This window comes from Hippoglossus stenolepis, chromosome 5 (assembly GCF_022539355.2).
Source record: "Hippoglossus stenolepis isolate QCI-W04-F060 chromosome 5, HSTE1.2, whole genome shotgun sequence".
Classification (NCBI taxonomy): domain Eukaryota; kingdom Metazoa; phylum Chordata; class Actinopteri; order Pleuronectiformes; family Pleuronectidae; genus Hippoglossus; species Hippoglossus stenolepis.
Window position 1 is genome coordinate 24,843,391 of NC_061487.1, and position 16,104 is coordinate 24,859,494.

Sequence of the window (16,104 nt, forward strand, 5' to 3'; positions counted from 1 at the left end):
GTGTGTGTGTGTGTGTGTGTGTGTGTGTGTGTGTGTGTGTGTGTGTGTGTGTGTGTGTGTGTGTGTGTGTGTGTGTGTGTGTGTGTGAGGAAGGAAGCACCTCAGGGATCCATCCCCAACACAAATCAACGAGCTCATTTATGTTCTGCTGCATGTTACAGGGGTCCGTGATGAGGCCAGCTCGTGTGTGTCTGTCTGTGTGTGTTGGTGTGATGGGGATGATGCCACCTGGTCCCTCTCCTCTGGTCAATTAGCAGAGAGAGAAGGAGAGGACGGTAATGGGAGAATGAGACTGAGAGAGAGCATGACCTGTGTGTGTGTGTCAGAGATAGCGGAATTGTAATGTCTGACTACTTCTCTTTTGTGTGTCTCTTTCTTTTCTGTCCATCCCCAAATTTCCCAAATTCTGCCCACACGTTCTTTCAGTTCACACTTTTCCTCCAATATTTTCTTGACATTTTTTGTGTTTCTCTTTGTTGAAACTGCATCAGAACTTCTGCTACTTAAAACTATAGAAATAATTATTGCAATGTACTTTAATCATTAGCAATATAACAAAAGTGTTGCATTGTGCAAGTACAGTGACCAAACAAGCGAACAAATAAATGGTTTGTCCTTCTCTGCTCACAAAGGAAAAGTTTAAAACCACAACGTTCTTTAAAGTTAAAATCAATAATAACGTGACATTTATTATCAATTTGGGCTGAAATTAGCATTTTTTATTTTTATATAATTTTTGGTATTGCTCTGCCGTAGACTTCAGTCGCAAGGAAAGATTTGTATGATTTTATTACTTTTATTCTTACGCCACTACCAGAGGAAAAGAAAGATGGAGGACACGACTCAATCTACGTCTCTTTGCCAAATTATTGACCAGGATACAACAACAACCTCTGACTCATACTAACGTCCATTTAAAGCAGAAAAAAGTTCATTTTCTGATGTGCGATAACAAACTCTGAGTCCTAACCTTCACCCTGCCTCTCTCTCCTGCTCACTGTCTCCTCTCATCCCTCTCTCCCCTGTGTTCTCTGTCCCAGCACAGGCCTCCCAGGGTTGTGTGTGTGTGTGTGTGTGTGTGTGTGTGTGTGTGTGGATATGTGTGTGTGTGACCCATAGTGAGATGACAGAGTCGTACAGAATCCTGCCGTTACGCTTTGCCTCACAGAGTGCATTTGATCCACCAGTGCAACACACACAGACACACACACACACATGGACTGGGTCTCAGAGGGGGACAGCACACAGACACTGCGGTCCCCACACACACTGATCAAAACAATGTATTTGTCAGAAAAGAGAACTCTTTCATGGGACACACACACACAGACACACACACACACACACAGGCCTCTCTCCATGCCCTTGTTCCGGACAGCCCAATTATCTCTCTGCACCTCACTGTTTTCCCTTCAGTTCTCCCTCTTCCTGTCTTTCTCTCCCTCTCTCTCTCACTCTGGTTTTTATTGTTTTTCATCAGTTCATCCTTTTATTTTTTTAACTGTTCAATTTGGCTACAATTGATTGACATTTAATTAGCGGCTGAAGCTTCATTAGTGCGGCTGATGGCTTTATGATGTCACCTGTGGAGACGCACACTCGCACACATTCTCCCAACAACAGTTATATGCAGGGGTACAAAAGAAAAGGCAAATTCTGAGGTATGATGTTGTTGAAAAGCTAAATTTACAATTTTTATAATTGATTGTGTCTATCTTTGTTTTTCAGATTATAAATTAAAATCTTTAGTTGTTTCAGTTTCAGACCTTTGGTTGGTCATAAGCAATCTGAAGAGGTCACCCTGGGCTTCAGGATGAATTATTAGTCATAACATATAAAAATAAATGTCAGGATGATCAGGAAATGAAATAATCTTTCTGGCTTCTGACCAAAAACAACTTCTTTTGGGAAAATGTCAGACTTAAAAATGTCATAAGTAATAGAAGTTGTCTTATGTGAAGTATGAAGAGTTTCCATTGCTTCTACTGTATAATTGTATAGATGCTATCAGTTAGCATTAGTTCACCGTTTGAATACCTGCAGTAACTTTGTTGAGGCGTGTGTGCGGATGTCACCGTCTAAAATCTCACTGGCTAATGGGCACGTCTTCTTATCTTGGCCGCGTGGGAGAGGGTGAGACGACTTCTAAGGAAAGCGTCGCCCCTACGGAGGGCGAGAGCTTTAAGGTGCCTTCTACAGAGACACCCTCCCCCCCCACACACACACACACAAACACACACACTCACACAAACAAACACACACACCCTGAGATCACTGAAGCTTTGGTATTACTTGGTTATTCCCTCTTTTTATCCGTCTGTCCATTTGTGTGTCTGTCGTTTGCTTCTTCAGTCGAAACAATAAAACAATCAAATGCATGACATTAACTAAAAGTGCTCCTTTACTATTACTTTAAATAATATTTAAATAATGATGAAAATATGGAATATGACTTTTTCTAAACTGGTCGTGCTGGTGGTGCTCCTCCCTGTCTCCCTCCCTCCCTCTCTCTCTGTGTGTCTCACTCCATGTGACTCTCTCCTGCTGTTTCAATCTCCGAGTAAATGATAATGAAGCTCTATCTGTCTCAGTGTGTCTCGGACACACTGGCGCCCCACACAACCTAGCAGCCTTTGAGGCTTGTGTTTGTCTGTGTGTGTGTGTGTATGGGGGGGGGGAAAGGGATGTTTGGGGACCCGGACCACGGAGCACACACTATCCCAGCCATACAATCACATGTGGCACACACACACACACACACACACACACGATCACACACTATTGAGATGGGATTAGGGCACCCTTGTGTCGGCCTTTGAGGCGAGGAGAGATAGGAATCTTTGTGTGCGTGTGGGTATTAGTCAGTATGGGTGTCATGGATGTATGATTGAAGATGTTATTAACCTCGAGATCCCCTGCAGCTCTGCAGCTGAAGTTCTGCAGGCTGTGTGTGTGTGTGTGTGTGCATGCAAGTGTGTGTGTATACGAGTATGGCTATACATTGTAAGGACCAGCTTGAGTTTTTAACCATTGGCCTGAGGACATTTTTGGTTAAGTGAGGACATGTTTACAGGCAAAGATTTGAAATAGGGTCCGGGTGAGACGTTTGGTTTTGACAGCTAATAGGTCCGAGGTGTGGGTGGGGTGCTGGGGAATTGGTTTCGTCAATGAGCGTTAGGGTAAGTGATAAAAAAAGGCAAAACATTGGATTGTCTGAGTGTATCTCTCAGGGTATGTGTGCATGGTGGTGTGTGTGTGTGTGTGTGTCTGTGTTTGTGTAGATGTGTGTAACACTCTACGGGGGATCACAGATTGGCCCAAGAAAGACACCATCTGATGTCTCCAGGCAGCACTGTCCTACGGTGTGTGTGTGTGTGTGTGTGTGTGTGTGTGTGGGCGCGTGTGTGTGGGCGCGACTGGGGTATTGGCCCCGCAAGGTAGAATGGCGATAAAGACAACAGGCGGGAGACCCGATCGTCAAGGGGTCCATGTGTGTGTTGGCGTGTGTGTTTATGACGCCCAACTTTCATCTGGCCTTTCACCGAGGGTGCAGTGATATCACTCACACCTTCTTAAAATAGACACGGAAACACACAAACACACACAGATACACACAAACACTGCTATAATCCTCCAGTGAGAATGATGAAAATGGGTGGAGGGGTGTTGCAGACAGTCTCTTGTGTGTTTGATGCTCTATTATGACTTATTTACATCAGAGCAGTGCATGTGCAACAGTGTGACTCATAATACAATAATTGGAAAAGGGGGGGGGGCATAAGTTAAGTTTATGCTATAGTTTTTTCCAGAAGTGGAAAGTGACTAATTTCAAGTTATAAGATATCAGAGATTTTATTATTTGTTACATATTATTCTATTCTTAAATACGAGGATGCACCGCTCTGTTCTTTCATTCATCCGCTCTGCACTGTGCTTTCTTGGGTTTATTATTATAGCCTCATTTTCTCATACAGGGTAAATTAGAGGCGTATACGGACTTGTTTCCCAGTGAGTTCTCGTCCTCGATTAAACTGGTCCATTTGGAGTCAACTTCTAAATTGTGGTATTAAAATAGTTCTTGATATAAGATGATAAGAATCGAATGGATCCTCTTATGAACTTGTGTATATTTATTCCTGTTTAACAGTACAACTACACCAGTTTAATTATCCATCGTTTTGTGTTGTGAGGCTGTTTTGTGTAATGTTTGTCCTTGTTTGACCTTGATGGCCTCTTAGCCTAAAACCTATTAGGCTGCATGTTTTTTTATTTATTTATATCATTTTAAATATGAAACAACTACTCCTCTAATAATCATGTCTTGCCCTGATCCACCCAGTTAGATACTGCCGTTGGTGCATTCTTGGTTTTCATAGCACCCCCACTCTAACCAATCTAAACTAATGGCTGTTTTCTTGCCATAATCCAAGAGGTAAAATGATGTAAAAATACAGGGTTGAATTACAATTTTTTTTTGGGCCCAGGACGCCCAGACCCCATCCCAATTTGTATCTTTACAAGTTTTCACCCCCATTTTAAAACATAACCAGACACCCATGGTGAGGGGTTTGAATTGGAGCCCACACAAATTAATCAGCGACTGATGGACCAAGAGGGACTATAGGGAGACATGTGGGGAGGAATGGGCATAGTGAGGGATGGTTGAGTGACTGCAGTGGGGGAGGGCAGATAACGAGGACAGAGGGAGGGAAGGAAGGATGGCTATAGGAAGGGCAGATCATCCACAGCCCCAGTGGGGAGGACAGACAATTACCAGTTGGGGCAGATACGGCACTGGGGTTGGTGTGTGCGAGAGTTGGGGGAGTGTAGGGAAAAATGAAATGAGATTGTGCAGCAGGGGGAAAAGGGAGTTTGAGGTTCTGCCCGGGGCTTCTCCTCCTCCTAACCCGCTGATGGGGGCTTTTCGGTCTGTGTGGGTCAGTTTATGTCAGACAGAGCACTTTTGTCATGTGGCGTCCCACAGGGTTCTGTTCTGGAGCCTATGTTGTTCTTTATATATGCTACTTCTTGAGAAGATCTCTAGCTGTTATAGTGGCACATCTCAACATTTTTATGCTAATGATATTCAGTTGTATTTGTCCATATAGAATTATTTCGACAGCTGATAACTGCCTTCAGTTAAATTCAAATAAGACAAAAGCCTGTATAATAAGTCCTGGAAATTTTACGCCAAACATCAGGCAGTATACATATATTTTTATTTCATTTTAAGGTGTCATCTTTGATTAATATTTGTCTTTTGAAAATATCAGCCAGCTACATTTTTTTTATGTGGAATATTGAGCAGTTTTGCCGAATTAGAATTAAAGATTGAAATGGATATTGTTTATTTACTATTCTACTTTTATTCTTATTTTGCTTTTATCTGCTTTTGGTTTGCCTGTCTGGAACTCAGGTCTAATTTACGTGTTTCCTTTAAGATTTTCCTTATAATATTGTTATTGCACATATTACTATGTATTTTAAAAATAATTGCATTGAATATAAATCTATATGAATAATATTAAACATTGCAAAGGATGTGACGAGGGAGAAAACTTTCTCTCACCTCATGTTGCGTCGTCAGACATGATTTGTCAAAGTGGAACTAATATCGTCCCAAAATATTGCCGCAGAGCCATGATTAATGTCACTGATGTAGTTCCTGTATTGTCGTATACAAGCGTCTTCATATAAGTGGCATATTAGTATTTATCTGACTTGTCTGTCAATTTCTGTTTGTGCACGAGACATCTGTTGTTTGTGTCGTGTCAGTATTTTTAATATAATGTCATATGTTGCTGTTTTCATGTGCTTAATCCAACCTACACATGCGTGTCTGTCTCCTATTTGCAGAGGAGGGCATCAATCACGAGTGCAAGCTGTGTAACCAGATGTTTGACTCACCTGCCAAGCTGCTCTGCCACCTGATAGAGCACAGCTTCGAAGGCATGGGAGGTACCTTCAAGTGTCCCGTCTGCTTCACAGGTGAGAGAGAGACACACAGACAGACACACAAACACACAATCAGGTTCAAGGACAGCAGCACAGATAACCGCTACTCACTCGTGACTCGTGTTTGCTTTGTATTCGAAACGGAGACAGAAACATGGAGTTATTTAGTGTGTCTGTAAATAAAGATGGACGACATGACAGCTCCCTGAAAGAGAAGCCAAAGTGTCTCAGTCGCCCTCTAGTTGCTGGCTGCAGTATAGGTCATAAACCCTCCTGCCTCCATGTTAGTGAATGGGACATGGATCAAACTAAAAAGTCAAAGTACATGTCAGATATTTTTTTCTCAAATATGGTTTCTGTCAATTGAGGTAGTTCTCATCGCACTGATGTTTGTTTACGTGCGAGTTTTTCAAATGTCCTGATTGACAGCTCAGGCTATTTTTAAACCTTGACCATTGTTGTGGTTTTCTTGATCCGTCTCCAGAAAGTCAGAGTGTCCTCTTGCAGAGATATTAAGTAACTTCCTTCAGTTGTTATCTGGCTTCCTGACTCAAACTTGGATCCAGAAAAAACAGTATGTAGTGTATTTAGATCCTCTGACTTAACTTATCTTTGTACATACTGTCATCCCCGGGTCAGAGGGGCACACACAATAAGACAATGCTTACTCAGTGAAAAAGAATAAAACAAAATTAACAAAATAGACCTAAAAACCAGAACATTTCCACTGCTGGACTCTGGGTTGGTGCCTGGATCTCCCCTCACATCAGCTGCGGAACCTGTTGTGGCTCAGAAATGTCTCCCTCTGGTTTTCCTCACATCATCATGCATTGAGATAATGTGCTTTAATGGCTGCAAAGGTTTTTTGGGTTTTGGGGGGAAACAGCAAGAAACACATTAGGAATATTCATTGTTTTAACATTTCTAACTTTGGGAGGGATATTGCAGCGGGGGGCCCGTGCTTAAGAGGAACCGGCTGCATGTGTGTGCAGGAGTTCATGCAAAAACACCACCGAGCAAACGGGCAAAATATGAAGCGACTTTTTACATTTGCAATCCACTCGGGGGCCGAAACAAAATGCTGGACGACCAAATTAGACCTTTGGTGTTTTGAGATCTGTTGGACACGGAACAGTTTCTTACCAGCAACTCAGTCGGCACCTTTGCTCTCTCCCTCCCTCCCTCGTTCCATCTCTGACTGAATCCCCATATGCTCTCTCTCTCTTTCTGTGACTCCATCTTTTCCTTTCCCTTTTCCCCCTCCCTCAGTTGTTGAGTTTGTCTTGTGTTGTGTGCCTCTCTCGCCTCCCCCCAGGTACACAGCAATGCTTTAAACTTTAACTCTATTCCTTAGTGGCTTATGAATTAGTAAGATGGGCACCACTCCTACGGGGAGGCTTAATAATTCAACACACACACACACACACACACACACGCACACTCGCAGTGAAAACCAAAAGTTTACTGAAACAAAGGGGAGAGAAAGAAAGAAAAAATAAGTGTGTGAGACAACACTGGAGCGGAAATTAAAAAAAGAGAAGAGATAATTTATTGATAAATATCACAAGGTCTGCTGAGGATAGCTCTCTCACCGTTTTCTCTCCTTCTTTCTCTTGCTCCCTCTGCTCTCTTTCTTTCCATCCCCTGTTCTCCCTCCTTTCCCTGTAAGCCTGTCATTTTCTTTGTGGGTTTTTGTGCTTATTGGAACCAAAAACCCACTTGTCCTTTGGTTCGTCACCAAGTCGAGTGATTGTTATAGCAGTTTTCAGTCACACATACACATACATGTCTCAGTGGCGACCTCCAATCTGCAAACATATTCAGGAAGCGTTTTGATACCAGGTCTGAACGGGGCCACAGTGATGCAGATTCCTCCGTTAATGGCCGACACTCCCCTGTCAGCTCACTTTGTTGTTGGAAACGTTGATGCCTTTACCGACAGTGTGTAACTTGTGCCTTGTGTCTGTTCCTCTCCCAGTGTTTGTGCAGGCCAACAAGCTCCAGCAGCACATTTTTGCCGTCCACGGACAGGAAGACAAAATCTACGACTGTTCCCAGTGTCCGCAGAAGTTCTTCTTCCAGACAGAACTACAGGTAGGTCACCTTAATTCTGTCTCTGCGCTGAGCTGCCTCGTTTGTCTGTGTCCTGCTCCCTTCTGGCGTGGATTAGGAAAACGATGTGTGCAGGTACGGACAGTTTGTCTCACGCTGTCGTGTCCAACGAGAGTCAATGTCAGGAAGTGCAATAATTATTCCAAAGCCTTAACATAGTTTTCCGGTGCCCGTCTAACGAGGTCTCACTCCTTCCCTCCACAGTGAGCACATTCATTACCTGTTTCTGTCCCTCACTCACAGAATCCTCTATTTCCCTCCACCCTTTTTCTTTTCATTCCTCCGTCCCTCTCTTTCCATCTCTCCTCATGAGGTCCGAGCAGGGTTCTGGCAAGCTTCATGTCATTAGGGTCCAGACACATTTCAGTGTGTGTGTGTGTGTGTGTGTGCATATGAAAGAGAAGAGAGGCTATAAGTCACCCTAGAGTAGGTCCTGGAGCAGCTGTGGCCTGGTCCGTGATGATGTAAACCCTCCCGTCCTCTTCCATCTTTTGTACTCCTGTTGGCAGCAGACCAGTGACCTGCAAAATCTTCAGGTTAAACATCAGTCCTGTTAAAGGTGAAATCTGCAGCTTAGGCCGTCGCTCGCTGCGTTGGCCAAGTTCAAGACGGCACAGATTATTATGGAAAGTCTTGTGAACGGCTGCAGCTCCGTCTGCTTGGAAGATAATTTACGGAAACTGTCAAACAGGACACGTGCAGCCGCGTGCGCCACCACAAAGTTACCACAGATTATTGTGACGAGTTATAAATGACAACAGGACTGAAAATTAATTTGGGGAAAAGAATCTTAACATGTTCCATGTACCTATTATTCTCTTAAACCTTAAATCATTAAACGTTTAGCTGTTTTAAGATAAGGGGTTAAGGTAAAGTTTGAGGTTTGGAGGAATGTTATCTGTAAGATGTTCTCGTGTGTGTTGAACACACACACACACACACACATACACACACACACACACACACACACACACACACAAAGTGGCAGTGACATAGGGCCTAAAGGGGGGGTGGGCATATGGCTGGCCAGTCCATTTAACAGCAGGGTGACTACTGGACCCTGTCGGTTAATGTCCACACGCAGGCTCCACTCACACCTCACACACGATCACCTCCACACACCTTTACATACATGCATAAACACACACACACACACACACACACACACTCTGTGTGACCTCACAAAACACCAATACTGCTCAGGTCGATAATCTGCTGCAGAAGTCCGTGCAGTGATATTAAAAAGCTGTATATCTCCACTGTATGGTTTGATCTGCTTTTACCTTTTCTAACTTTGATAAATTGTCAACTATAGGTTTATTGTTTAAGATTTTGAGTTGTGTCAGACTACACAAACTACACACAACACACAGCTATGATACTTTAACAGTATTTAACCCTAAAAATTATTATTTGTTCCATTTTCTTAATATTTCTGGCTGTGCCTCATATCAAGCTAACGTGCGAGTTCAAATGTTTACACATCTAAAAGCTACTGTCTTACGGACTTGGACCAGAATATCGTGTGTTTTTTGTGATAGTCTTATTTGACAGGTGATTATATAGCAATAAGAAAATCTACGAGGATAGAAAGCTCACACATCGACTCATCTGAGTGTAATTGTGTTGTTTTTATTCCAGCTAAGTTGAGCTCAGTTCAACTTCTTCTTCCTTTTCCTCTCAGTTCCTCGTACTTCTTTCTCTTTGGCTGCTGCACTGTGGCTATATCCATCTTGTTACTCTTTGGTCCTGACCCAAGTGTGTGTGAGTGTGTGACTGTGTGTGTGTGTTTGTGTGTGTGTGTGTGTGTTTGTGTGAGAGCAAGAGAGAAAACTTGCAGCCTGAGCCCGACCTGCTACAGCTCCATTGCCCCATGGGAGGGTTCTCTAAGTGGGCTAGACAGAAAGGCTGACTGAGGGAGATGGAGAGCTACAACCATGGAGGTTAATGCCACTGCTCGCTGTTAGCGTGCATGCGTGCGTGCATGCAAACGTGTGTGTGTGTGTGTGTGGTTCGGGCATTACTAATATTGTAGGGACCTAAATCTGTTGAAACATTATGAGTACGTGTCCTTTACGTAAATCATTAAATGTTCAGGTGTTTTAAGATAAGGGAAGGGGGGTGAGGTTTAGGTTAAGGCAAAGTTTGAGGTTTCGCAAGTTAGTATAGTTCATGTTAAGGTTAGAGTGGGTCTACAGGAAGTTAATGCTATAGAGACGTGTGTGTGTGTGTGTGTGTGTGTGTGTGTGTGTGTGTGTGTGTGTGTGTGTGTGTGTGTGTGTGTGTGTGTGTGTGTGTGTGTGTGTGTGTGTGTGTGTGTGTGTGTGTGATGGACTGAGAAGGCCGGTTTGCCAGATAGAAAAGACTTCTGGCCTCCTTCACCCTCAGAGGAGCCATATGATGTTGAGCTCTCTCCCTCACACAGCCGCACACCCCAGAGTCACTGCCGCACAAACACGTCACTGCATCATCTCCTCTCCCTCCCGACTGCACCCCCCACTCTATCCGTCTCCCCTCCGCACACAAAGGCTCCTCGCTTTCTCTCCTCCGCTCCCTCACTCGCTCTCACATCGGTCCATCCATCCACATACAGGGGGAGGCCAAAAGTCTGAGACCACCATCCCAATCTCGAGTGAGCGGGGGCCACAGTTTCTCCACTTTCTCTCGTGCAGTTTTCTCTCCCTCCTCTTTCTCTCTTTCTCTTTCTCTCTCTCTCTCTTTCTCCCTCCCTTGCTCCCTTTCTCTCTCTTTGACTCCCCCATCTGTCCCAGAAGAACCAGCCCCTATGCATATTTTAGCCCCTCTCCTCTCTTCCTCTCTTCAGTGCCTCTCCCCAGTGCCCCATAAATAGTGCAGACGTAAGCTGGTAAATAAGAAATGTTTTGGTGTGTATGTGTGTGTGTGTAAATAAGAAATGCTGTGGCCCTGATCAGTGAGGCCCTTCTGGATCTCACTCTGTCTTTACTCCCTGACTTCACAGACGACTTTCCCATTCTCAGTTTTAGTCTTACGTTTTTTCTTCCTTGCTTCCTTTGTTAGTAAGTTATTTGTGCATTCTTTCTTTCCTTTGTTTGTTTGTTTGTTGATTTGTTTGTGTTTTGTTTCTTTCTTTTTCCTATTTCTCTCTTTTGTTTGTTCTTATGTTTCTTTCTCTCTTTCCTTCACTTGTTTGCTTGTTTGTACTTTCCTTCTTTCTTTCCTTCTTTCTTTCCTTCTTTCTTTCCTTCTTTCTTTCCTTCTTTCTTTCTTTCTTACCTTCCTTTGTTCATTCATTCATTTGTTCATTTATTTGTTTGATAGTTCGTGCTTTCTCTCTTTCTCTCTTTCTGTCTTTCTTTTCTTTGTTTGTTCTTTTGTTTGTTCATTTGTCCCTTCCCGCTTTGTTTCATTGTTTATAAAATGTCAGTTTTTCAAACACCAACAAACAATTGCTTTTACATTTAAAAGATACATTCAAATCACTAAAGAGTGTATAATCCATCCATTCATCCATAATGAGGATGGATGAGTGCATAATTCCCAGTATTTTATCAGACATCAAACATCTGGAGTATCTACAGCAGTGTAATGATTTTCAGAGTCTCTCTCCTGCTCTATATCAGCTCTGACTTTCTCCCCTGTTACTTCACCTGACAGACTTCTGGAGCTCCACATTTTTCTTGCGCCTCCAGGGGGAGCTATCCTGCAGCTTCTGCCCTCAATGTTTCCCTCCATCCCTCCCTCCATCCATCACTTTTGCACTCCTCCCCGATCATCCCTCTTTTTTCTGCCTCTGCATCCGTTGTGCTACTATTTCCTTTAGCCGTGGTAAATATTTAAACACTGTTAGATGGGTGGATTGCTGGTCAGAGGAATAAATGGAGGGATGAGTTGATGGATGTGGAGGGGGATTCCTCTTTCTGTATGTGCTGATTGCCTCTGCTGGATCTTCCCTCGCTCTTTTTCTTTCTCTCCCTCCCGTCTGATGGAGAATTCTGCATGTGCACAGACACGTATACAGATAAGCTGTTCCCTTGTGGAGACAATTAATAGAAGATATAGTGCACACATGAATGGATGGATGGATGGATTGAGGGATATAGAGAAATAAGCATCCTGACAGAATAACAGACACATAGCGTACAGAGGTCTATTCACATCTGAAGTCACAGTTTGACTTCTTCCACAGATACTACAGCATATCAGCATCAGTGTGTTATTAATTTGCATGCAGCCAGTATGAGGTACTGCAGCCTGAAGATATCGACCAGCCTCCTCGTACTGCAAGATATCCATACCTGCGAAAAAATAAATATTTAAATCTACGCCATCAAAGCACAAGTGAAGAATTTGGGTTGGTTAATGCAGAGCGGAGGATATCTAGGTAGACAGTTCATTACGGTTGGTTCAGATCAGTTGTGTGTGTGTGTGTGTGTGTGGGGGGGTGTGTGTTTCTCTGTTTAGTAGTCTGTCTGTGAATAATGTTGTCTTTGTCTGAATCTAAGAGCCTCACTGTCTCCCTCTAACTGAATTATGGAAAGGTGTGGATGTGGCTGAACTGGCAATAGGATTGTGTGTGTGTGTGTGTGTGTGTGTGTGTGTGTGTGTGTGTGTGTGTGTGTGTGTGTGTGTGTGTGTGTGTGTGTGTGTGTGTGTGTGTGTGTGCTTATGTTTGCCAGTGTCTGGGTGTTGCTGTCAGTTGTGAGTGTTGTGTCAAATACGTACTCTCTGATCCATGTATCCCTTGGCTGTGTGTGTGTGTGTCTGTGTGTGTGTGTGAATTTGATCCGTAGATCCCCGTGGCGTTACAGGGGAGCGTACTCAGCTGCCCCACTGCTCACTGGGAGAGACTGTGTTATTAGAATGGGGACCTGGGAGACACGCGCACACACACACACACACACACACAGTCTTACCTCCCGAATCCCTGGACCTGAAGCTGTTTGCAGCAGGGGAAAGACAGACGGAAACAAAAAGAGATTCAAAACAAAAGAGAGGGGAACAGCCTTACCCGCAGTACTGCCATAGTACCACAGTTTCTAGTATTACTGCAAGTAATAGAAGTAAATGAGCAGTGTGTAAAGAAACAAAAGCTGCTGCTGTCGTTGTGTTTAATTGTCCTTTTGTCTCAGAAGACTTTTCCTCTTCTCCGACCACCTGAGGAAATAATACAGACAAATTGTGTCTGTTAACACTGTTGGGATTTTTTCGCACATTCACACTGTGAATACAAAGCACCTTCCGCTCGTCGTGGATGTAAATGGAAGAAAGGAAATCTCGATATGGGATCAGTTCATCATCTCTAAATGTTAGATTTATGTGTGTGTGTGTGTGTGTGTGTGTGTGTGTGTGTGTACACCTGTGTGCGTCTGCGTGGCTGCTTTTTCAGGAACTCGCCATCAGAAAACAGTGGGTCGCACATGGTGGGTCTCGGAGAGGAGAAGAAAAGACGAGTCAAAGGAAGTTACTTTGATGCTTTGATGTAAAGCGGAGGAACAAATAGAAAGATGCAGAGAGACGGGAAGAGGCAGGAGGAGATAACGTGGGAAAAAGAGATAAACGGAGGTAGAGACGGTTACAAAGGAATGACGCTACGTGAGGCAGCACCTGGAGGGGTTTCTAACAGCTTGGACCGTGTTCTTGTTTGTGTGTGTTTGTTTTTTTTGTGTGTGTGTGTGTGTGTGTGTGTGTGTGTGTGTGTGTGTGTGTGTGTGTGTGTGTGTGTGTGTGTGTGTGTGTGACAGCTGAACAGAGGCAATGTGTCACAGAGCAGGACAGACTCTGCGTGGCTTAGTGTTCGATCAGCTCTGCCAAAACACACTCATACAGTCATGTGCACAGGTGGATCCTGTCTGTGCATTTATTTCTACGTATGTTACTCTATCTGCATTTTTCCTTAAAGTGGAACGTTAATTTTTCTTTTCTTTTTGAAGGTGTGACTCACGTGTATCATGTGGCGTTCAGGGATGATTGTTGGGGGTTTTTTTGTGCTGCATTTGAGGTCATTTCCTATTTTGTGTTTTTCCAGCGGGGACCCTCGCCTTCTGCTGCGGCTCTCGTGTAGACCCATGCGTGTTTACCTTTTGATGTGTGTGTGTGTCCTACATGCTGTGAGTGTATTTTGGGTCGTGTTTACTGGTCCGAACGTGGCTGTTGGGGCCGGTAGCAACGGGAGAGGGGAACTCCCCGTGGCAGAAAGAAAGGGAGGGAGGGAGGGAGCGCACCGAACAGGACGTGTGCACAGAGGTCAGCCTGGGTGTGGGTGATGGAGGAGGAAGGTAGTGGTCGTCGTGACTTGGCTGGAAAAAGATAATTTACAGAAGGTGTTTAGAGAGTCTTTTACAAAGGGAGATGACAGAGAGGGATGGGGGGGGACAAACGTAGACAGAGAGAATTAGAAGAGTGGGGGAGCAGGGAATACGTGTCGGCGGGATATTAAGGGCGGGGGGTGCGTTTATTTTCGATCTGCTCCTGAGGCAGCATCCTGTCCTGGACGGGTGGAGCAAAATGCGAGCCAGGGAGCAGAGGAAGCGGGCTAAGACAGCCCATCTGCTAGTCCCAGACACACACACACACACACACACACACACACGCACACACAGAAACGCACTTTGTTGGAAGAGTGTCAACTCTGAGCTAAAAATACACTGAAGCCAAAGATGACCACAAGGCGACTAAGGTGATTTTTCATTTAGTGTTAAAAACAGCCGTGGAGATGGGGCACATGTACTGTCTGACACACACACACACACACACACACACACACACACATATATATGCACATTGGACAAATGTATGTGCAGACTGAAACACACACACACAGCCTCCAGTTACCCACACATATTCACATTTGACACAAATTTATGACTGACGCACACAGACACACAGCATTGTTCCACTACACATGTGTAGCTGTTACATCATTACAGTGTGTGTGTGTGTGTGTGTGTGTGTGTGTGTGTGTGTGTGTGTGTGTGTGTGTGTGTGTGTGTGTGTGTGTGTGTGTGTGTGTGTGTGTGTGTGTGTGTGTGTGTGTGTGTGTGTGTGAAGCTTGCCTTCTGTACATGACTCATAAAAACACACCACCAGCGAGTGTACTGGATTATTAGTCTTGATTCATTGATTGATTGATAAAAGAATAGAGTATTGGTTTCTTACAGGAAGTGCAGAGCAGTTGTAGCCTTGTGTTGTGTCCACTCCTCCACCCACCCCACCCTAACCTCACTTTCCCTCTGTCACCTGATATTCTTCGTCCCATCGCTCCCTCCATCGCTCCCATCACAATCACTACAGAGGTCGCCTGACAGTAAAACGTGATAATGGGTCGTTATGAGCTAATTGCTCAGATGATCTATCGGCTCACTTTTGCTTTGAGGTCGCTGATCGTCCTCATCCTTGTTTCACTTTTACCTTAATGTGATGTTTCAAGTTGTCCCCCCTCCCCCAGTCCAGGCCACAGACACAGATATGCATGTGTCTGCTGTACAGACATGACACTAATCATGAGCTGCCACTCACACAAACACACATGCACATTAAAGGTGGCACAACCATCATCGTCACAACTCAAAGACACGTGCACATTTTCTATGTGTAATGCAGCAGACAGCAGAGAATAGACAGATTAGATTTTCTGTTATCGCCAGCTCTTTCCTCAGTCGTCCCCCAGGAGACTGTGTGTGTGTGTGTGTCTGTGTGTGTGTGTGTGTGTGTGTGTGTGTGTGTGTGTGTGTGTGTGTGTGTGTGTGTGTGTGTGTGTGTGTGTGTGTGTGTGTGTGTGGTCCAGGTAGTCCTCCTATTGTGGGGACATAAATCTGTTTACACCATGTTGCCGTCATATTAATGGGACCTGTCTTCTTTATGGCGACAAAAAAACAAAAGTCCTCATAATGTAAATCATAAAATTAACTTGAACAGGTCAAAGTTGTGGTTGTTATTAAGGTTTGACAAGTCGTTATCATGGTAAAGTAAGTTGGTGTCAAAGAGACATGACTATTCTGTATTCTAGTTTTTGCATTTTTCTGGCATAATGTTTCCGTGCATGCAAGTGTGTGAATG

General features: G+C 44.1%; 1 protein-coding gene across 2 annotated transcripts in view; it reads left to right on the forward strand.

The window, feature by feature from the left end:
• znf423 (zinc finger protein 423) overlaps positions 1-16,104 on the forward strand; it is a 137,044-nt gene that overhangs the window by 116,286 nt on the left and 4,654 nt on the right. For both annotated transcript variants that reach the window (XM_035157464.2, XM_035157465.2), the window contains 2 exons: positions 5,857-5,988; positions 7,934-8,049. In XM_035157464.2, the coding sequence (XP_035013355.2) occupies positions 5,857-5,988; positions 7,934-8,049 (248 nt within the window). The remainder of the gene's footprint in view (positions 1-5,856; positions 5,989-7,933; positions 8,050-16,104) is intronic.